The following is a 23,227-nucleotide window of genomic DNA, read 5'->3' on the forward strand; positions in this document are numbered from 1 at the left end:
CTGGGTGAGTCTATTTTGAAGAAGTGGCATTAGAAGAAGTTTAAGTTTAAAATATTTGGCTCTCAAAAGAAATTTTAGTCATACTGTTGATATTTGGCTCTGTTGACTAATGAGTTTGCCGACCACTGATCTGGAGAATGGTCAGATCTGTGTTAGCTCTTGCCTGGACTATTGAAATAATTACCTTAATTGGTCGCCCTCAGCAGGCTCTCTGCCACATCAGCCCTCTTGTACTCCTGCCTGGTGAATTCAGGAAGTACAGCTTTGCTAACCTTGTCCCTGGCCCCATTCAGTGGCTCTCCCTGGCCTGCAGAAGGAAGTAGACAGTCTTTAACTCACTTTTTAAAATTAGGCTAAGTTAGACTCAGTCTACTTTTCAAACTTATTTCCCCACAGCTCTTATTACAGATTTATTACTTGTCATCAGTGCTTCAAATTATGCTGTTTTCTCTACCTGGAGATATGTTATAACTCCTCATGTATGAATTCCACCTCTTCTTCAAATCTATTATTTGATTCTTCTAAATTGGAAACATTCTCTCTTTCCTTCAAAGTATGAGAACTCATTATCTGAATGCCCCTTATGACACTTTTGCCTCCTAGCCTTATATTTTAGTTATGTGCATGCTTTATTTCCTTTCATAGACTGTGTCTGATTCAATTTGTGTCTCCACTGCCCCATAGCAGTGAGCACATGGGAGGTCTCAGCAAGTAGTTGGTGAATAAATGTATAAATGAGTTATTCTGGAAGATAACAAGATTTAGTCTAAATCATATTCAAGGCAAGACCAATTCCACATTTATTTTACTTTACTCTTTGGCCTCATCCATTCACTTCCTATCTGCTAACTTACTTTTTGGGTTATATTAGGAGACAATGAATTATTTGTCCTGTTCTGCTTTCTCTTTCCTCTACATGCACATAACACACTATATTTCTGACCTAAGTGCAGATCTAGCTCTTTTAGAACAAGTTCATAGACGCATTACAAGAAACACACAAAAAAACTTTATTTTATTTTTGATGATTTCTAATGGGGGCAGCCCATATTATCAATGTCTATCCTTGGATTGTAGTGAAATCATTCGTTATATCTAAAAACAAAGAGCAACAACAAATTAAAGTTGCCCTCAGTCCCTCAACTGTTTAGGCCACATTTTTCCAGCCTGCCTATTGGTGGGTGGGATGCATGCTGAACTCTGACATGACTACTTCCTAACTTCACCACTTAACTTGGTGGCTGTGCCTGGGACAATAAACCATTGGAAGCCTCCTTATCAGAGGGCTGATAAGAAGACATTGCCCTGAGAACAGATGATAGATATTGTTGTGATAATGATAGCCATTGTATTGCATCTGAATAGGACACCTAGGAGGAGGTCGCCATTAGATAAAGTATTCTGCCCTAATGGCCTTCTAAAGCAGATGCCAATAAATCTGTGGAGAATTCTTACATTTTTACTTAAAACTTTGTATGAACATTTTAACTTGAGTATAGGCAACTTATACTTGCGTTGTAAAAGCCACATTGTCAGGTGAACCTGGGAACCACCTAACACCTCTTACCCACACGGATGAAAATGAAGCTCAGTTGTATAAGATCTATTCAACTAAAATAAATGTCATTGATACACTCCTTTAATGTACCATCTATGTTGAGTAAATAGAAAAAGAATACTTAAGGTCTTTTATGGGAACATAGGTGAGATGGATCCCTTGATCCTCCTCTTTTCCCCATGAGGCCTTTTGCTTCTTATGAATCAGGTGTTTAGAGGCAACTTTATTTTTGGCCAGAGGTGTGGCTGGTCTGCAGGCTTTGTTCTGGAATAATGTACCTAAGGGAACAAAAGCAGTAGTTTTTTTGTACAGCCCCTTGCCCAGGAGTGGCCTTTCGCCCATGGTCTGGGAAAAGAGCTGTGAGGAAAATAGACAGCTTAGAAACAGAAGTTTCAGGCAACTGACGGATAGCATTAGCAGTTATCTGGGAGTCACTGGCAAACACACTGGGTTTAAAAGAACTGTGGAAAAGTGATTGTGATTGTGATGGTGTTTGATGTGTGACTGAGAATGTGTATTGGTCTATATAGACTAACCAATGGACCTCAGAGTATTAGTCCTTAGAATCATCTGAGAGCTTGCCTGAGACCCAGCCAAGATCAATTAAATCAGAATTTCTGGGGGTTGTGGCTTCTCTTATTCGTAATGCACAGCCATGATCGAGGACCAAGGGCTTGGGCATTAGAGCATTGTCTTAGTGATGTGATAGCTAGAACACTGGAAATGCCTTCCACTATTCAAAATTGCTTATTCATGCTACAAGCAGTTGCTAAAAATGCTTAGGTTGCTAAATGAAATTGAGTCCAGTCTTTTAACAAGTTCTTAATCAGGAGGGGTGGACAGACTTGTAGAAATTATCTGTAATGCAACTTGACAGGTGCTGAATTCACTGGGGAGTACATTCTTCCTGGCAGGGAAGGAAAGAGGAGGAAGGGAGGGGAAGTGAAAGGCAGCGTGTCCACAGAAAGTGACATCTGAAAAGGGTCACCTCTCGTAAAATCAAGTGTCACCTCTGAAAACAATTTCCTTTTGTTAACAATCCCTTTTAAGACACAGATGCCCAGTTTCTTAGTTCTCACCTTGGGCACTGGCAAAGCTTTCTCCAGCCCCCAGGAGCTGTACGAATAGGATTCAGTGTCATAAAGGAGGGCCCTATTTGGGTGTGAGGTTGAGATCTGCATGAGGTCACAGAGCTGGTGAGTGAGACAGGGACAGTGAGTCCAGGCTCCTGGATAGTGCTTGCCATCCTCGGCCACTAGAGGGTTAGTGTGGCTCCATCAGTAACGGAGATTCTAACTGGATGGTGAGCTGAGGGACTCTGCCAAAGAGGAGGGTGAAGAAGAGGAGGGAGGATGCTTTCGAGTGAGCGTATCTAGAGAAGTGGGCCTGAGTCACAGCAAGGTTGGAGGGCGGGGGTGTAAGTTTCCAGGGATGGGAAGAGAGTGCGAGGAGAGTGAGAGGGGCCCAGTGATTTCCATTTACTGAGTACCAGACCACGATTGAGGCTCTTGTATTCGTCCCTTCGTTTAGTACATCATCCCTAGAATGGGTTGCTTCTCTTCCGTTTTTATAGAAGAGGAAGTTGCAGATCAGTGAGATTGAGCTAATACATGTCAGAGTTGGCATTTGCACCCCTCTCTGATTCCAGCCCATGTGACCATTCAGCGGGGGCTGTGAGGCTTTCTTAAGTCGAGTCCCCAGATGGTCCTTAACCTGTAGATCTCTGAGGCCTGTGTGTACAAGAAGCCCACACGCTATGGACACGGCTAAGAGTCCCTATTTCTTATGAGGGTGGGAGTAGAACACAGAGTTGTGGTTGGATAACAGTGCTAAGAAGGTCCCTGGAAAAGGAGCCAATGGGAGGAGACTAGGAAAAAAGGAAAATATAATTGAGTGAAGAGAAAATGGGTACCCTGGGTGCAGGTCCTGAGGCGGTCCTGGAGAAGGTGCAGAGGCACGTTGGAGAAGTAATTTATTGGGCAGAATATCTTATACTCTGAACTCTAGTCAGCACGCACTCCCGTGGCAAGCAGTTCAAGGGCATATTGTTCTGGCCTGGGTTGTGGGCACAAGGTTGAGACTCAGTTCAAGGGCATATTGGCCTGGCCTGGGCTGTGGGCACAAGGCTGAGGCTTGAGCCCCTTCTAGAGGCATTCCCTAGGGATGGAGACAAGAAAACACTGCCATAAAGCCAAGTAACCCTCTTAGTTCAGAGGCAAGGACAAGGTGCCAAGGAAGGTAAAACCACCATTTTTCCTGAGGGCCACCAGCTTTAGCCAGAGGTAGAGTGTAAGATGCAGATACGTTGCTTGACTCGGTGCACCCAAGCCGGGCGTTTAGCAGATCTGGGCTTTCCGCCTAAATGTTGTTGATATGATAGCGAGAGAAAAACATCATGTGACAGCCGTCTGTGCTTGTCCCTGTGCCGCTCGCATGCTGGCTCATTAAAAACCAGTGTTGCCATGGCTGTGTTCCCGCGAGGCCCAACATCTCCATACTTTACATCCTAAATAAGCGCGTAAGAATACCCTCTGCAGCTCCTCAGCATAGAGCGCCTGGTGCTGATGAAGCTTGTTCAAGTGCCTAGGCTTAAGTGCTGACCTCAGTACCTTTCTGCCTGATAAAAGCTCACCTGAGAGATGTTTTGTAAGAGTCCCATAGCTTATCGGCACCTATTTTCATTTATTTGCTTATTGTTCACATGGATCGTTCCCCAAAAAGCTACTCAAAGCTATCAGAAGCAGATGAATTCTTTCTAAAGATCCTGCAACTTTCCTCTTTTAGCCCCAGTGACAATTTTTAAGTAACTTGGGTTGAATGTTACTCTTTTGATATTTTCGGATCTGCCCTAGAAAGCCATTGATTGGCAGTCTCTGGGGCAGGGGTGGGAGACAGGCTCAGATCACTGGTATGATGATACCGGTTTTTGATTTGGGAAGATTTTTTTTTTTTTTTCATCCTGCCTGCCCATGCTGCTGCAGTCAGCATCCAATAGAGACGCCTTCTGGGCTCCTGAGCCAATGGCCTTTCTCCTCGCTGCAGCCTGGAGTCTGAGAGAGCTGATGGCTGTGCACAATTTTAGCAAATTGTCATGGGGCTGGGGGGAGGGGAGTGCTCTCCCCACAGGGACGGAGCCAGTGTCATTGAGCACATTGTGTGCCAGTACAAAGTTGATCTGTCTGAAGGAGACCGTGGTCAGCAGTGGGGAGGACCTTTGTCACCTCATCGCTCCTTCCTGCTCTGTCATTGTTGTTTGTGTGAAGCGGTAGCACTTAACGGTCAGACTGGGGGCGGGATTTGTGAGGTCAGAAAGCAGCATTTGTGTTCTGGTAGGGAAGCCAAGGGGTTTTTGGAGGAGTCCGAATGAAAAATTGGGGGAAAGAATTGTTGTTTGGCAAAAAGGAAAAAAAAGTGTTTCTAAAAGATTAGGAGAGCAGTGTAATGCAGGCAATTCCATATAAAACCGACAGCCAGTATTTGGGACATCTGTTATAGTTTGGGAAATTATTTAAGCACTAATCATATACATAATATCCATGTTCCCCTCTGATAGACTTTGATGGAAGATTTACAATGGGAATTTTGAAATGGGACTTTGAAAACACTCCATAATATTGCACTTTAAAGTTTATCATAACTAATGTTGCGTTATGTTTCCAGATATATAAGAACAGGGTTTTCCTTCCATATGTTTAGGCATGTGTAGGATCCATGGTACAGATATATCAACTGACTTTACCAACATATTTCACCCCTTTGATTTTCTTGAGTTTCTTTTATATTGCTAAGTAAAATACTTGCCCCTTAAAAACCTACTATCCTCTCTATGTTTCTAACTTTATATTTTTCATTTCATATATTTTTCCATATAAAAACACCATATCTGTGCTATATTCGCACCACAGAGGCCAGGCCCGTGGAATCCACTGCTAATCCAAGAAACTGCTTGTCGAAATGGATAATGTGAAGCAAAATTTTAAACTTGTTTGGTATTCAGATTATTTCTTTTCGGTAGAAAAAAATCAGTTGATCCTATAATGCTGGTGTTGCTGAGGGGAAAATAAAAGAATGACAGATAAATTGAAATTTATAAGAGAATCTGTTTTTTCTCTGATACTTCTGAAATGCCACATGGATTAGTCTTCAAAATTAGTTGCTTATATTGTGAAACACTTTTTATTTTGCTTTGTTCAATGCACTAGGCACTGAAATGGATCTATAAAGAAATGATTACACAACTCTTCCAAGAGGTTTTTTTTTAAGGAAAAAAAAAATTATATGCATTTAACTTAAGAAGCTTACCTCTTTTTCATTCTCTGGAAAAGCTCTAGAAGTGTAATAGAGACAGTCACACTGTAATCCACTTAATCATGGTATGAAGATGAATGGGGTACGATTTGTAAAACATTTTGTATTTCTCAATTCAAAGGCATGCGCCACAAATAGAGCACTAAACTTTATTATGTAAATGTTAGGGCTTTCAATTATTAGCCAAGATTGCCAAGTGTCTGATTCGGATGCCATCAAACTTCACAAGTGTTTCTGCTACAAACAGTTTAGAAGCCTGACAGTTGCTGCACCGAAAAAAAAAAAAAAATGAAGCAATTGAAGAAAAGAATAGACACGTAGTGCTCTGGCATTTCCAATTTCATGATGCTATACGAAAGCAGCCAACACATGTTGGACTGCATCATGATGCTGGCCCCTGTGAAATGTCACTGGGCTTTCTCAAGGTCATGGAGACTCGGGGCTGGCTCAGAGATGCTGGCCAGACACAGCTTTGGAGCCCAGAAGGCTGTGGAACAGGGGAGACAGTAGGTGCCAATTAAAAGCTTCAGGCACTTCATAGGTGGCTACACCCTACGGTCCTGCGGGATGGAGGAGGCCATGGGCATGCGGAAAAAGTGAGACCATTTCTTCTCACAGCATCTCATAACAAGTAACTCTAAATATATGGTTCTTGTGGGTCCTCTCTGAGGAGGCTAGGATTTCTTCAGGTGACTACCAGCTAAAACTGGATGCTGATATAACTCGTGCTGTCACAGTTGTGTGCATATCTGATCTGTCACAGACAAAAGCGGCTGGAGAAAGGAGTGGTATTTTTGTGACCAGAATGTGTGTGTGTGTGTGTGTGTGTGTGTGTGTGATTTGTTGCCTTTTTTTCTTTTTCCACCTCCTCAGCAGCAGCTAACCCGACTCTCACGCATTACATAATACTTATCTAGCTGTGTAGAGTTTCAGTTATGCCATTTTCAAGATGATTAATGGGAGTTGTGCAATAAAAGCTCCCAAGTTCTCTGGGGAAAAAGTCATAGTATCCCGATGTTTGAGCTGGAGTGCGTGGATATGGCGTCAGCATTGAGTTTATTTTGGGTTGTTGTAAATGTCACTATTGGTTTTAATGTCCAAGAATCTTCATCATCAAATTTAGCCATCTTCTTTAAAGTGGTGCTAGAACACCCATTGAGTAAGAGAGATGATTCTTTAAATAGGTAGAAAAGTCCAACGTAAAACCACTTGCAAAAGATCAGGTCAGATGTTGATGAGAAAATGTTTAATGCCCATGAAACTAATTTTCCATTTTTAATTATACTTCCTCCACCTAAAATAAAAGGAATATTTTACTGTATGGAGTCAGAATGTGAGAAGACATCTGATTAAGCTGCCCATGAAGTCGTGTTTGATTTGAAGATGTAAAGATGATCTTAAAGATTTTCTTGCCTTTCCAAATGATAAAACTCTAAAATAAGTACAAGGGTGCTATGATACTAAAAAGGAAATTATTCAAGAGGAAAAAATATCCCATTTACTTATCTGAGTTAAAGGGACAATATTTGAGGATAAAAAAAATGAATAGAAAAACTACTCTTAATATGTCAATACAATATAGTATGCCATACTATTTAAATATAGTAAATATGTAGTATTGATTTATTAATAGTATCTATACCATACATATCTATGATATTGTACAGTATACTATTTGTAAACCAAAACAAAGCAAACAATGACATCAAATCAGTGAAATCTCCATGGAAACTTCCTAAGGAAAACCAGCATTTCCAGTGAAAGTTGCAAAAATTTTATGAGCGTAAGCTTGGACCCCTGTGATATTTTATATGTAAGTTTATTTAGATTTTTATTAGAATTGATGCAAGAATTGATTCAAAAGCATAGTGGAACCATGAAAAACATTTTTGGAAATGCATGAAACTATATTTCTGGACTGCCAATACTTTTTTGCATTGTGTGTGTGTGTGTGTGTGTGTGTGTGTGTGTGTGTGTGTGTGTTTATCCACCTTTGGCAGATTTTTTTTTTCTGAGATACTTGTATCATCATAGCTGGGGAAAAAACAACCCAGTAAGAATTTTCCATAAGAAGCTACCAAATACCTTTGCCAGAGTTTCTGGCCCATATCTGAGCAATGACTATCTCCAGAATGTGCTACTAAAACTCTTGCACATCTCAGTTGTCCCCAAGAAAATATTGGTTTTGTTTTAACAATTGAAATAAATGGTTGCAGTTTGAACAGTCTTACCAGAACACCAGCATTTCCAGTGAAAGTTGAAAAAGTCTTATGAGTATCAGCTCATACCCCTGCAATCTATTTATTGCCCTTTTATTTCCAGAATCTATACAAATATGACTCAGTAATTATAATCCTACCACATAGTTATCCTTTGGCAGCTTAAGAAGATATCTTCTCACATTATGATCTCATACATGACAATGTTTCTTTTATTTTAGATGGAGGAAGTATAATTAAAAATGGAAAAATAGGGTTTTATCATTTTTAAAATAAAATTGTAAGGTGTTTTTTTTTTGTTTAAGTTCCACCAACTTCTAAGATGTTTTCTTTTTTATTGTTAACAAGTTCTTGAGTAAATATTTAAAATATCATGTTTTTTCACATCTCTAAGTGACCATCTTTCATTTAATTCCATTTTATGCTTATTCTATAATATATATATATATATATATATATATGTATATATATACATATATACATATATATATATACACACACACACACACACACACATCACGGACACATAATTTTTAGATATATACTCTACATATAAGCTTGGATATAATTATTTAAATATAATTTATTAAACTATAATGTTTAAGAATTAACTAAGCACTTATTTTTAAGCTCAAACAATTAATCTAAACATGCATCTTCCCTTGTTATAATCACAAGCTTTGTGCCAATTTCAAAGAATAATGAAAAAAAATCCTTAAATTCACAGTGGAGCAGTTTGTAACTTCAAAAATTGGGGACTTGATCAATTGATCTCTCAAATGACCATTATTCATCATATACAGGCTTTTAAGACTACGGGGTGGGAGGAATGTTGATTTTTTTCGGACAGGTTATTTTTAATTTATAGATGTAGAAAAATTATTAGAGAAAAATGGACTCAGCCGGGATCAATATTATTGAACTTCCTCCATTCCCTTAAAATATATAGTTCATGTATTACAGCGATGCCTTTGGAATCTGGGTTGAGTTAAGCTATAAAAAGCCTCCTTGAATGGAGTCTAAGGTATTGATGGCACAGGCTCTTTAATGTGGCCTGCTAGTCAGCTAGATAGCTCACTGAAAATCACATTCCAGTGCAATCAACAAACAAACCACAGAAACCTAACACTGTAAGAAACGTATTAAAATGACATTTTTTCCTTAGTGTGGCAAGTACAGAACAATGATTAAGGGCCAAGCTTATATTATATTACTGATGGTTGTCATGCACTGTCCTTGTGTTGTCTACTTGTATTATTATTATTTTTTTAGCACTTTTAACAGATAATGGTGCTAAATGAAGCAACTGCTGCTTGTGATTAGCTGGAGACTTAGGGAAAGAGAGACAAATAATAGTTATTGATATCCTGTTATACCAGGAGCCATGTATGAACTTGGCTTACTATCTTGCTCAATCCTCAGACATCACCAATGAGGTGAATGGTATTGTTATTATTCTGTCGAAAAGGTCTGGCCACTCAGAGAATTTAAGTAACTTCCACAGGTCACACAGCAAGTAAGTTACAAAGCTGCTATTTGAACCAACATATGTTTGATAAAATGTACAATTAAGTGGCATTCATTGGAACTGCATGTAGCATTCAAACTGGAAACAACAACAACAACAACAACAACTTCTTGATTATTTATATTTTGCATTAATCCTAACAGCGCAATTTAATGTCTTGAGGCCAAGTCTCTGGATGATGTAGAGCAGTAACTCCCGTACAGATCTGCATAAGTAAGCGCTAGATACTGATGAATTTCTGCTCTTAGATTTTTAGAACATTATCACTGTACTAGAGGCCTGATGCACGAAGATTCGTGCAAGAATGGGCCTTCCTTCCCCTGGTTGCCAGCACCGCCTTTGCTCTGGCTGGAGCCACCTTTCTGCCTTTGCTCCGGCCCGGAGCCAACTTCCCACCTTCCCACCTTCCCACCTTCCCACCTTCCCATGCTGCCCAGAGGCCCAGAGCGGGGCGATGATACAGGCATTCTGCACTACCCCTAGCCACTCAGTGAATGCATATGCAAATTAACCCCCCATCTTTGTTGGGTTAATTTGCATACTCACTCCTGTTTGGCTAGTGGGTGTCGTGAAGGTACAGTCAATTTGCATCTTACTCTTTTATTGGTGTAGATGGATTTTTAGGATGTCAATCTCAACACAAATCTTCTTTCTTCCCCAGTGAAACTCGCAAACCTGTCACCTTAGGTCCTTTTGTCATGGCAAGCTTTCTTGTGTGATCAAATTATAGGTCTCTGAATAAATGTCCCATTCAGTTAGTGCAACTCAAAATCAAAGTTTGGTATTAGATTTAGTCCCGCCCCCCCCTTCTGTCATCTTTGTCTCCAGAATAGAGTTAGAATAATTCATCTTCAATTATTTTGTAAGACATGTCCCTTCATTCATTCTGCAAATGACTCTTGAGGTATGGGTGCTGGGAACATAGACAGATGAACCTAGAGAGATACCAGTGTCGTATTTGCCTAAATTCTCCATGGAAGGTATGCTACTTGTGGTTTTCCCTGGGGTGTTAGGCAATACCAAAGAAAAGGATGTTTATTCTAAGGTATTCTTTACTTTTTTATTTGTCCAACTGCAATTATTCAGCAGCACAGTCAGCATTAAACAAGTTCTGAACTTCCTAAGAAGCTAAGTTTATCTAATATTAATTGCAGAGGCTACTGTGTTATTTTTTCCACACACGTCAATGAAAAATTCATGTAGCTTTATAGAGTTGTGTTTTGCCGTGTTTTATGCTCTCTCAGAATAACCTGGGCCCCCAGACCTCCTGCCACAAGCTCTCTCTGGATGAGGCTTTGTAGTCTGTATACTTTCCCCAAGCATGGCTTTTTGAAAGTGCAGCTCAGATGCAGTCAGATCAAGCTGGGCACAGAAGGGTAGCCTTCCTGAGCAGAGGGAGCAAATTCAGAGAGAAAACCCAAGGGCTGAGCTTCAGAGTTTTGCGATGCGTGACACAGGATGTATGGTGGACAAATTGGGTTTCTCTCCTTCATCATTTCAGCCTAGGCTGTGTTCACAGGTAGGAGGCCGGGTGGTTTGTGTTAGGGAGGCACTCGAATGAAGGCCGTGCTAGCCTTGGCAAGACCTGGTTCCCGGCTCAGGGCTACCTGTGTACTGTTTATGGAACTATGGAAACCGAGCTGAGTGCACTGACAGTAACTGAATCCACAGGGTGGATATACCCCTGCTTGTCTGCCCTTCACAAAGTCCAATCTTAGTGAGAGTGATGACGTGGAGAATTCTAAGAAGCAGAATTGCTCTTAGAGCCAGGCTGTTCTTTGTATGGAAAAGGCAGGTTTTCTCTACGAGACTCCAACTGAATGACCCTGAAATCAGACTACCCATCGTCCTTGAGCTTATTTCTCTTGGCCAGTCATTCCCTGTGACTCTCAGTGCTGTTTTTGTAGAAGGTGTTTTGTATCCAGATGCTTTTAAGCTAATAACATGCTCATGACCTCAATAGATATCAAGCATGATAATTTCATATGGAACAAGTTATAAATATCTAAATATTACTTTATGTGTGAACATATCAATAACCATAATAATTACCTACATGTCAAAAGGCTATTCTTCATCTGTTTGATATAAAATTTAAAATGTGGTGGAGGGGCTGGTAATAGCAGCTTCAGACCTTGACCTCGTTCAGAGAGGGGCATGCAGTGAGTGTCAAGGATGAGACTATACATTAGCTGCTTTAATCTTCATAATAAAACTCTGGTGAAGGTTAGGTAGCAATTTTGAAATGGATAAAAAGCCTGAGGCTTATGGAAGTTAGTTTTTTTATGCAGTTCATACAGCCGATGAGTGAGAGCCAGGCCTCTACCCCAGGTCTTCAGACCTGTATGGTCCTTGCTATCAACTACTGTCCTCTACTTCGGCCTGATCGCAAGTATGATTAGTAATGCTTTGTTACGTAGAGCTTGTTAAAGTAACAGGCAGTGTCCTAAGATATCCACTCTGCGTAGAAACTTATTCCTAAACACCTTCATCTAAACAAGCTGGAAATCGATCATTCAAATTAGAATTGACAGCTTTTATCACAAACGTAAGCATCAGTTTTGTGTCAATTTACAGTAAAAGGTCAAATTATGGGGAATAGATTTTCCTTAGGAAGTTCAAATAAAGCTCAAGAAGGTGGTTGCTGCCTTCAATTAAATCTTTCTTTTACCCTCAAAACAGTTCTAATTAGAATTATTGATAAAAGAAGTTATCAAGGTAGCAATTGACAATACATTGAAATAATATGGGTACACTCCCTCATACAGCATTGCATATGACAGACTTTAATAGATATATTTTTGATAAAAAGAATCATCAAAAGGATGGTATATTCACATTTCTTATTTTAATAGTACCTTATTTTGTTACTTCATTTTGAATTATAATTTTTTTTTGTGGGTAATGTGTTTATTTCTGATTGATTTATTGTGCTTGGGTATTAGAGAAAGGGTAAAGGCTATATTTTCCCCCCATGTTTCATTGTACTTACCAATCTCTGTATACAGTGGTCACATATGAGACTTTTCTTCTCTTTATCTCTAAATATCTTAGTACATGGCCTTTTAAAGCTTAGTAGTAATTTAAATTTTATTTGTTATGAAATACTTGTAAAGGCGTTTTACTGAAAATATAGTGTGCCTTGAGTCCTCTAAGTTCATTTCCGTAGAACTCAGTACAAGTAAAAATAGATAGTAAAACTTCATGATTCTTTGGGGTTCATTAAAGTTAACCAGAAGATATTATGGAAGGAGCCTAATATTCTTTATTTGATATTCTATATTTTAATATGATCTTGGCTATGTGTAGATTTTTAAACTGGGATCTTGATACAATAGAGCTAATATTAAAAATTTAAACAAAAAAACTTCTTTAAGCATTTGGGTGAATTCATTACTTATTCTAAATGTATTATAAAATGATGTGGGCAATACATTGTGTGCATGGTAGATTCAAGTGATAGGTTTGCATTATTATTATTTTTTAAGATTTGCTTATTTTATTCTTCTTTTAAGATAGTTTCTACTTTTGTTTTTTAGGGTCGTTGCTCCAGGGAGAACTGCAAATATCTGCACCCACCCCCACACTTAAAAACACAGTTGGAGATAAATGGGCGCAATAACTTGATTCAGCAGAAGAACATGGCCATGTTGGCCCAACAAATGCAACTAGCCAATGCCATGATGCCCGGTGCCCCATTACAACCCGTGGTGAGCATGTTTTCAGCCCTCATTTATTACATTGGTAACTCCAAGTGCTCAGATTTAGTGTTAAAGTGATGATTGCACTAGTTCAAGGAACACAGGTAACAGGATCAGTTCCCTGGTACTTTCTAACACAGTTCTCAGTCAGACCCTGACATTGTTTTCACACTGTGAAGTTACTTATCTTCTGGGTAAATCATGTGGAAATTTGAATTATAGCATGTTTTCCCCCTAACATTTTCTCCAAACTAAGTTCTGTGACTTTCAAATGTAAAGTGTTTTGTTTGTATTTTTAAAAAGGTCATCAATCTCCTCAATCTAGGCAATGTGCATTTTCAGGCTACTTTAATGGTAATAGTAATTGTAAAACTTGGCATATGTCATCTCTAATTTTGAGAAAAAAATTCCCTTTCTTTCCTCCTTGAAGAGACTCTATATAGTTCTCTCTTCTCTCTCTCTCTCTCTCTCTCTCTCTCTCTAAATCCTCACCTGAGGATATTTTTCCCATTACTTTTTAGAGCGAGTGAGAGGGAGGGAGGGAGTAAGAGAGAGAAACATCTATGTGAGAGAGACACATGGACTGGTTGCCTCCTGTAGAGCCCCGATGGGGGCTGGCGGGGTTGGGGGGGGATTGGGCAGGGAATGAACCTGCAACCCAGGTATCTGCCCTTGGACCTAGAATCGAACCTGTGGCCCTTTGGTGCTCAGGGTGATTCTCCAACCACTGAGAAACACTGGTCATGGCTAGTTCTCTTTCTTAAAAAGAAGGCTTTGTTATTCTTCTAAACATAACTTGAAATTATTTTGTGCTTACAGTGCTGAACAAATTATGACAATGGTGAATCAATATGGACTTTAAAATCTCATAAAAGTAGGAATTATCAGGAGAGGCAGAAACTCCAAGGACTTTTAAGAAAAGATGTCAATATTAGAAACTGTAGGTGGTCATGGGGATTTACTGTTTACTGAGCAGCGTATGGGGATAACATTTGAGTCTGAGCACATATATTTATTTATTTACTTATTTGGATTTTTGGAGGGTGTATATGGTAAATGATTTCCATAACCTTTACTCACACTTGTTCATAGAAATGTAAGAGAGTAATGTCATAATTATAGGTTGCAAAAGGTGTTCTGATATTCATTGTGATATGGTAATTCTGTGTTTAAGTGTATGTTGAAATTTGCAATGATAAGATTATATCTGTCAGTAATTTATGTCACTAACTTATATGTAGTATTTTGGGGTCATGGGAATGTGGAGACCCACATTTTTCTGATATGCTAACTGTAGCAGTGTGCTAACTAATTTTTTTCCTAATACATTTTAACACCTGAACTCAATGTAATTGTTATTCTCTCTTAGAACTTAATGCACCAATCATTCCAAAAAAGAGGGGGGGATTGCATTTCGAGGTGGGAGGGATCTCCATATCACATCGGCAGTGATACCAATTATCAATTCTATACAGTTGAGGTGAGATAATATTGTAATTCTGTGTCTGTTTTAACCTGATATATATATATATTTTTTTTCATTATTTGGGGGGGCTCAGTTTAAAATATGATATCTTAAATTTACTTTTGTGGTATCTGCTAATCTCATATGTTTGTTTTGGGATAGCATAATTGTTTATTTGGTTTAAAAACAGTATTTTTTCTCTCTAGCATAAAATATTGGGTAAGACTTCTCTGTTATACTTAGCCCTCACATAGGTAGCTTCAAAGGTCTAATAAATCCTTGTGATAGCTACTACTTTCCTTGGTATAAGATCTCTCCTTGATGTGAGGTACTTTGTTCCACTTAAACATTTAAAGCGTATCTATCCGCTCAATGACCAAGCGTGTCTCTGAGAGCTGCAGTGTGGTTCCCAGACTGCAAAGAACAGCATTGGTCCTGGCGGTTCCTCTACTGAGTTCGTCCTTGAGTTATACTCAAGGTCGTTTCCAGGGTCATCACATCGTAATCCTGGCACAAACTATAAGCAACATTTATGCCCATGGCTCTGAAATACTAGTAACAAATATGCATTGTTTAGGAAATCACTAATGCACAGGTTTCTGGAACCATTAGAAAAATCACCACATTTTCTGGTGTTTTTGTTGGGAAATTCTCAGCTTAGACAAAGCATTAATTTTCTTTTCTTTTTTAAAATACTTTTATTTTCATTTGTTATTTTCCATCACCGTTCATCCCCTCTATGCCCTCTTCTACACCCCACCCCCCAGATGTGAGCACATTCAGGCTTTATGTTAATTTTTCCTGGTTCCTGGATTTGAAAGTGGAAATACCCTTTTGCTAGAGGCATTGTGAGATCAGTCTAGAAATAATATACTCTATGCAGAGTGACGTTTTTGTAATGAGTACAGCAGTCATTTTAAATATTCAATTTTAAAGCATTGGCTAATAGGAATGGCTTTTAATGGCTACAGAGAAGGCTTTAATCCGGGAAATTTGCTTCAAAATCTCACCGGAGACTTTTTGATCCCTGTAGCCAGCCCTGTTTTAATGAAGATAATAACATGGAGATTCAGAAATAAATGAGATGGTCCTAACCAGCTGCCTACTGGAACTTCAGTGCTGGGCCCACAAATAGGGAAGCTAACCGGCTGGAAGCAGCAGGTGGCAAATATGGAAAAACCACTCCAAGAGGCTGCCCAGCCGAGAGTGTGTGAGGGGGTGGCATAAACTTGGATCCAGCCCCGGTGGTGGGATCTCCAAGGAGATAATGCTGCGAGCAGGTCCACTCCATCAGGAGCATCAGCGGTGTCTGAGCAGCGGCGGGGCTTGCAGTCACACAGGGGAAGCCTCTTAGTTTTCTAATCTAAGGGCAACCAGTTTGGCCCTCAAACTGTGGCTGGAGGAACACGGATTGGGCAAGGGCTTAGCAAGGTCCAATCAGATTCAGAAGTATCTATGTTGTGCCTGGCACATCACAGAGATCAAACCATTGCTTGGGTAAGTGAAAGAGTGGATGAGGGAAGGAGCTTTCCAAACACAAGAAATTGAGGCAGAGGTTCATGGGGGTTGACCTTCTCCAGCATCCAGAGGAATTGCAACCAGGCCCCAGAGCCCCAGCCCAGTCTCTGCCGAACCGAATAGGGGCTGGAGGAGGCTACTTTGTAGCAGACCCTTTAAGAGGCAGCCAGGGGCTGCATGAGGGCCCTTTGGGGACCAGGAAATGGCTGTATGTCACGCCGTTTGGGTTCTCGTTTTCTCATAAATCTTGAGAGACCTGGTGTATAAATGTCAGGTCTTTGGAACCTGACACTGGGCTGACTTGGGGAGTGCAGGGATTTATAGGAGAGTTTCTTGTTTTTATGGACTTTATTAAATTGTAGAGAAAGGCACCCAGCCAAGAATCAGAAAGAAGACTTGACATTTTGGGGGCAAATGTAATACTATGCGTGCAGTTACTGAACTCAGTACTTTTGGTGTCCTAAATCCTCACCACCATCCTATTAAGTAGGTAGTATTATCCCAGATTTGCAGATGAAGCCTCAGAGGTTCGGAGAGATTAATTAATATGACTGGCCCTGCTGCTGACTAGCTCTGTAACTGGAAGATAAATGGAAGGCCTATAGTATCTAATTATCCAAATTTGGATTTATTTCCTAAGTGCCACTTTAATTTTTAAATTTAATTTCTTTCTTTTTTTTTTTACTTTGCCATGCACTACCTGATGCAAAGGCAATCTAATGAGAAGTGACTAAACAACCTAACTGAAGGTAGATGGCACCTTGTGGTTTACAACTTGGAGGCCTCTGATGTAGTTCTTCTGTTCGTTCCTCAAAGATAGCTCTCAGGCTCTCGTCACTGCCCTCCGAGAGCTGGCAGAGGTCTCAGGTGCCTTGCCCTGTGCTCCCAAGGTTAGGCTTGGCCATCCATAACGTCCCATAACAGCTGCCTTGGAGGCACACACTCCTAGCCCTGTTGAGGTCCCTGACCCACGTGGAAATCCCGTGAATTTCATGCATAGGAAGCAGTGTAGCGGCAGAGGACTGCAGAGTTCCTGCATTTAGCTCAGGTCTCGGGAACTTCTCTGCTGCTTCTGTCACCCCGTCTCTGCTCTTGCCAAGCAGTTGTTGTCAGTTGGATGCTGAAAGCTTTGATGTCATCATTTGTCACACTTCCAGGAACACCTGGGATTCTTCAATTGTATGTTAGGACTTCCCTTTCCAGTTTATCCAACTGGTGGTTGAGATAAGGCTACTTCATCCCAAGTGTTTCTGGTAAAATGTTTCCAAGTCAGTCGTTTCATCGACCTGCCCTTCTTTTTTTTTAAATCCTCGCCCGAGGATATGTTTTTATTTGTTTGTAGAAAGAGAGAGGAAGGGAGAGAGAGAGAGAGAGAGAGAGAGAGAGAGAGAGAGAGAGAGAGAGAGAGAGAGAGAGAAACACCTATGTGAGAGCTAAACATCACTTGGTTGCCTCCTGAACCTGCCCAGACCAAGGATACAACCTGAAACCTTGATATGTGCGCTGACCAGGAATCAAACCTGCAACCTTTTTGGTGTATGGGAAGATGCTCCCACCAACTGCGCCACCTGGCCAGGGCACCTGCCCTTCTCAATCAAGGAGCCTGCACTTCCTTAAGCAGCTTGAAAATGGGCCCAAATCTTAAGGACCGGCATATTTGTTGCTACGTTTCTCCTTGGGAGAGCTAGAAGTGAGTCTTCTCTATTTAAATGTTGAGAAAAAATTGGATTGAAAGAGAAAGTGAAATTAAGGATAAAGCAAATGGTCATTTGATTTGCCCAGTCGGCAAGTCAGTCTAGAAACAGATTTTAAAATAGGATTCTTTGATTGTAGTTGTATCCTACCTTCTTAGAAAAAAGGCATTGTAAGGTGATATTTGTTGATAACTCCCATCAGCTTTTGGCTCTACGTTCATATTCAAAATAATTTTTTACAAAGGCTGTTTATAGATTTTATACAGGGTTGTACAAGAATCTGGTTTCATACACCTCGATGATGCTGTTAATTTTAAAAAAATGCTTTATGGTTTACTGCTTGCAAGTTTGACCTTCACAGATACACACACACGTAAAATCTAGACAGATCTGACTTAAAATTTGTGTTCTGTAAATGCCAGTATATACCAATTATGTATTATTTATTGTATGTACTCCCTCCATTTTATTAAAACTTGCCAACATTGTCTGCAAAACAAACACTGTCTCACATAGCACTTTAAAATAAATTAGGGCTCCTCTGATATTTGCAACATAGACTTCTTTGTCTGCAAAATGGGACTAATAATACCCACCTGCCAAGGGTGTCATTCATCCACACACTCATTCATTCACCCACTCAGGCACTTACTCCGTGTATATTGAGTGTCTACTGTGTGCCAAGCATTGCTCTATGTTTTGAGAATTTAGTAGTGTATTAAACAGGTATCCCCCTCCCCCCCCCCCCATCCCCATCTTAAAACCAAAGCAGCGGAGTTTGGGTTTTGTTTGCACTGAAGTTTACACTCTACTGTTATGAGGATTAAATGCAGGAACATAGGTAAAGCACCGAGCACATGCCTGGCACACAGTAAGGAGAGGGAATTATGCTAATAACCATGTTTGCACACATTTAACAATGGTCATAATGTGAAATTAAATAACACTTTCATTTATAATAAAGCCTGAGTACCTTAATGGAATCAGAATGGCTCTTTTAAAACAAACAAGTGATTAGCCCATCCAAGCATTAGTAAGCCTGCCATTAGTATTTCTCTGTTCAGGGTGTTCACAGACAAAAGACAATAATCCAGCCTTCCTGATGCTTTCCCGGAAGCAAGGTATCTGTAAATCATCGTTACAAGGATGCAGTTAGTATCAAATGCACCGATTATGTAGTTATACATTATCCTGTGGGTACTTCAGAGAAAATAGGATGCTGCTCAATACTACCATTGCGTTAATATCCGCCCTTGCGATTCCACTGAACCCTGTCAGGGCAAGTTTTGGATGGAGAATCAGCCGCGTAGCAGTTCAAGTTCTTTACTAATCAGATTAGGGCACTGGTGGGTCCAGCAGTGACCTACCTCCAGCAAGGTGCTCTTTGAAAAAGGATGTAACAGATTTACAAAAAAAAAAAAAAAAAAAAAACAAGACAAAAAACAACCTCAAAAGAAATGAAGGAATGTTGTACTTTTTTTGGTTGTTTTTAAAGCAGCTTTTGGAATCTGATTTCAAAGCGTTGAGCTATTATTATTGATTGCCTGACTGTTTAGCAAATAGCACCACTTATCTGGAGAGGGAGCAATTTGAGATAATGCTTGTTGAGGAGTTGATGGTTCAGGTTTTTAAAAGCTGCTGCAGATTTTACTTGGGGAGAGTATCCTAAAATTCACCAGATTTGAATTTGTTCTGCTGGATTAAATGCAGAAATCAATTCACATGACAGCGCTATAGGAACAGTCCAGTGGGAAAGTTGTCGCCATACTTTTATGTAATAAAGGTGTTCCTTTCCCTTTAATATGCAACTTCTGTATTCTAGGCATTGTAGATTTTATGTTTATTTTATTCAATGAGCTTTAAGAAAGCGGAATTTTATTGGCCACCGGTCTTATTTTCTGAAAATATGAGTGCTTTTCTTCCCTCCAGATGAGTTTGTAGATTTGACCTCTGCTGCTAAATAATTATAGTAGCTTGTGTACAGTGACATGAGCATCTCAATAACTTTCTGAAGCATGCATTAAAATACCGCCCTGTCTGGAAATACATGTTCATTCGTAGCAATAGAATACAAAGAGGAGTGCTATTCCCTGGCGTCTGTTCTCCACATTCTAAACTAGTCTTTTAGTCTTCAGTGCTAATTTTTTAAAAAAATAATTATTAAATATCTAATAGGAAAAATAGGTGGCTGGCGTGGCTGAAATTTTACATATTGTATCTGCGAGTATGCAGCAGTGTACGTTTTACCTGAATATCTCGGAGTAGAAATCCAAGTTCAACATGTATCCGCTGTGCGGGTCAACCCTCGCCCTGCTGCGGCCTTGGCAACCAGTAGACAGTGGAGCAGCATAAAGTCAGCTGCTGTTCAGTATCCGTTGGTGGGCAGAGATTGCCCAGGGCCCCAGCTTCTGGCAGGTTATGGATTGTTAGTATCTGGAATGCTGGATAGTTTTTCCTGGTGTCAGCACGCAGCGTAGCTGCTTTGGGCAGGGATGGGCCTGCGGATGGGAGGTATTACTTTAGGCCACTTCCTCAGGCAAGAGCCATCGATCTGGCAGGGCAGCTAACCATGGCATTTAAGCCAACACATTCGGAGGCATCATCATTCTAACTTGAACATCTCAGAGGAATCCATGGTGTATCGTTTCTCCTGCCAAGGGAATCACATTATGTATTAAATATTCTACTTTTTCTCGGGTTTCTCACTAGGATTGCGCGCGCTAGCTGCATGCACAAAAGATTTTTGTCTCAAAGCAATCTGTGAGGTCAAGAGAAGAGTGCATCCCAAGGACAGGGATTGTCAACCTCAGCTCTGCTGACATTTGGGGACGGGATAAACCTTTGTTGGAAGGGGCTGCCCCATGTGTTATTGGACACTTAGCAGAACCCTTAGACTCTACCCATTAGATGCCATAGCACCCTCCAGCTGTGGCGACCAGAAATGTCTTTAGACACTGCCAGATGTCCCTGTGAGGCAAAATCACCCATAGTTGAGAACTGTCCTAGGAACAAGGTAATACTTGGGCTCCCTTACAAATACAGGATGAGACAGGGCCAGACTAGATAAAGGAAATATTGCATTTTTTAACATGTTTCTCTTTTGAACTAGTAAGAATTACTTTTGTAATATGCATCTTAATTGCATTAAAAATCTGTTCCAAATTTCTCTTGAACACTGTATTAGCTCAGGATCATCTTTCAGAGGGAAGAATTGCAACAGTGTAATGTGCTTTTATTCTACAAAAAAATTTCTCTGAATCTATTCCATATCACAAGGTAAAAGGAAGTGAATTGTTAAAAAATTACCTTCAAGAATAGGCTCCATTTTGTCCATCCGTTTTTTGTGTTTGGGAGACAAACATTACCATTACACAAAGCGTTAAACTTTAAGAGTTGAAACTTCATTGAATTAGGAAGTTGAAAATGTATCATCAATCACGTGGGAAATTGTTGTGCTAGGTTATGCTTTTAAAATTGGAAAAGAAAATTGCTCGAGTAGATTTCAGGTAAATTGCTTAATTCTATCAAGAACAGATATATTTCCTGATATGCACATTTTTATACCAACAAATAGAAACCATTCTCATGCATCCATGAAAGCATTTCTGGCAGAAAGTCAACCTTGTCGCATTTTCCTTAGTGTTGCCATAGGTGTTCCCTTGAAGAATCATCCGGCATTTAGTTAGAAGTGTTCTGTTGCAGATTTCCCATTTTCCAGTGATTCTCCCCTAGGAAGGTGAATTCCCTGTTAAATATCTCACAAGAGCGTGATAGACTGGTGAAGTTTATAATTCCCCCAGAAAAACCTGCAACTAGTGAATATGCCAAATACTTTATCTTGTGTGCCCACAAGGAATGGTGTCATCCTCACCTTTCCGTGCCCACATGAGGTTTATTCACAGTTTACATTGACTGTGAAACTGAGCTATCCAGTGAGAGTTCCGCTTTATTTATTCCAGATAATAGGACACTTGCAACCTATTAACCGTTATAAACAGATCCTTCAAGAACACCTGACATAGTAATTATGAAATATATCTCTTAGGTATGCGTCTAGGGTTCAATCAGGACAAAGATGGAAAGTAGTATAACCACAGGAAGTTTCCCTATTGAGTTCTTGATCTATTGTTCATAAAGAAATTGCAAGTATTAGAGACCACAGGCTTTAAGATTCCAGTGGAAAATGTAGCGGCAGGTTACCTCTTGTATTTTAGAAAAACTTGGTTTGATCAATGCTTGTTTAAGAATTACCCTTATCCTGAATAAGTGTAAATAAACACAGAATTAAATGGAGGGAAAGGTAGGGAGGGAGAAAGGGAAGAATAGATTGGGGATAGATAGATGGATGGATGGAGGTTGGGGGGGTGGGGAGGTAGATGGATGGAGACATATATATAATGTAGGATATCAACTTTCAACCGAGACCTTCATATTAAATTTTTCTTCTTACTTTTATTTTTCAGCCAATGTTTTCAGTTGCACCCAGCTTAGCCACCAATGCATCAGCAGCCTTTAATCCCTACCTGGGACCTGTCTCCCCAAGCCTGGTTCCAGCAGAGATCTTGCCGACTGCACCAATGTTGGTTACAGGGAACCCTGGGGTCCCTGTCCCTGCAGCTGCTGCAGCTGCTGCACAGAAATTAATGCGGACAGACAGACTTGAGGTAGGAATGATGAGCTAGTTTCTTTACGTACTATATTCTAACTTGCAAAGTGTGCTATTTCTTCCTTTCATTGTCATAAAAGTTAAAAAAAACATCAAAGCAGAGGTTTTGGTTTAATGCTTGGATCATTTTACTAGAATGTGGGCATGCTATATGTGATGAATGTAATATTCATGAAAGCCACAACATCCATGTGTAGATTAATGGGTAAGAACTTGGACTCTGGAGTCAGACTGCCTGTTACTTTGCTGTGCCTCAGTTTCCTCATTTTTGAAATGGAGGTAATAATGGCACTTCCCTCAAAGAGCTAGAAGAAAGAATGCCTGGCACCCAGCAAATGCTTCTTAAATATTTATCACTGTTGTTATTAAGAACAAATTTGATCAACCCCCCTGATATTTGTTCTCGTAAAGATGTTATTTAGTTACTATCTATAAAGCATTTTAAAGTTTACTATTGCAGATGGCCTCATAAGCTTCACTATATTTTGGTTGGAAAAGCAAGGCAGCTTTGTTGATGAAGTGCACTCTCATAAACATTTTTAATTGGAAATTGTGTGATGATCTGAGTCT

At 39.9% G+C, this 23,227-nt stretch overlaps 1 protein-coding gene across 5 annotated transcripts in view; it reads left to right on the forward strand.

Moving 5' to 3' along the window:
* Positions 1–23,227, forward strand: part of MBNL1 (muscleblind like splicing regulator 1) — a 166,770-nt gene that overhangs the window by 117,598 nt on the left and 25,945 nt on the right. For 3 of the 5 annotated variants that reach the window (XM_028146468.2, XM_008142202.3, XM_054713655.1), the window contains 2 exons: positions 13,153–13,323; positions 22,455–22,655. In XM_028146468.2, the coding sequence (XP_028002269.1) occupies positions 13,153–13,323; positions 22,455–22,655 (372 nt within the window). Of the gene's footprint in view, positions 1–2,772; positions 2,862–13,152; positions 13,324–14,683; positions 14,795–22,454; positions 22,656–23,227 lie in introns of those variants that run through there. The other 2 variants (XM_028146458.2, XM_054713654.1) reach the window with 2 other exon arrangements.

Source organism: Eptesicus fuscus, chromosome 3 (assembly GCF_027574615.1).
Source record: "Eptesicus fuscus isolate TK198812 chromosome 3, DD_ASM_mEF_20220401, whole genome shotgun sequence".
In the NCBI taxonomy this organism is placed as follows: Eukaryota; Metazoa; Chordata; class Mammalia; order Chiroptera; family Vespertilionidae; genus Eptesicus; species Eptesicus fuscus.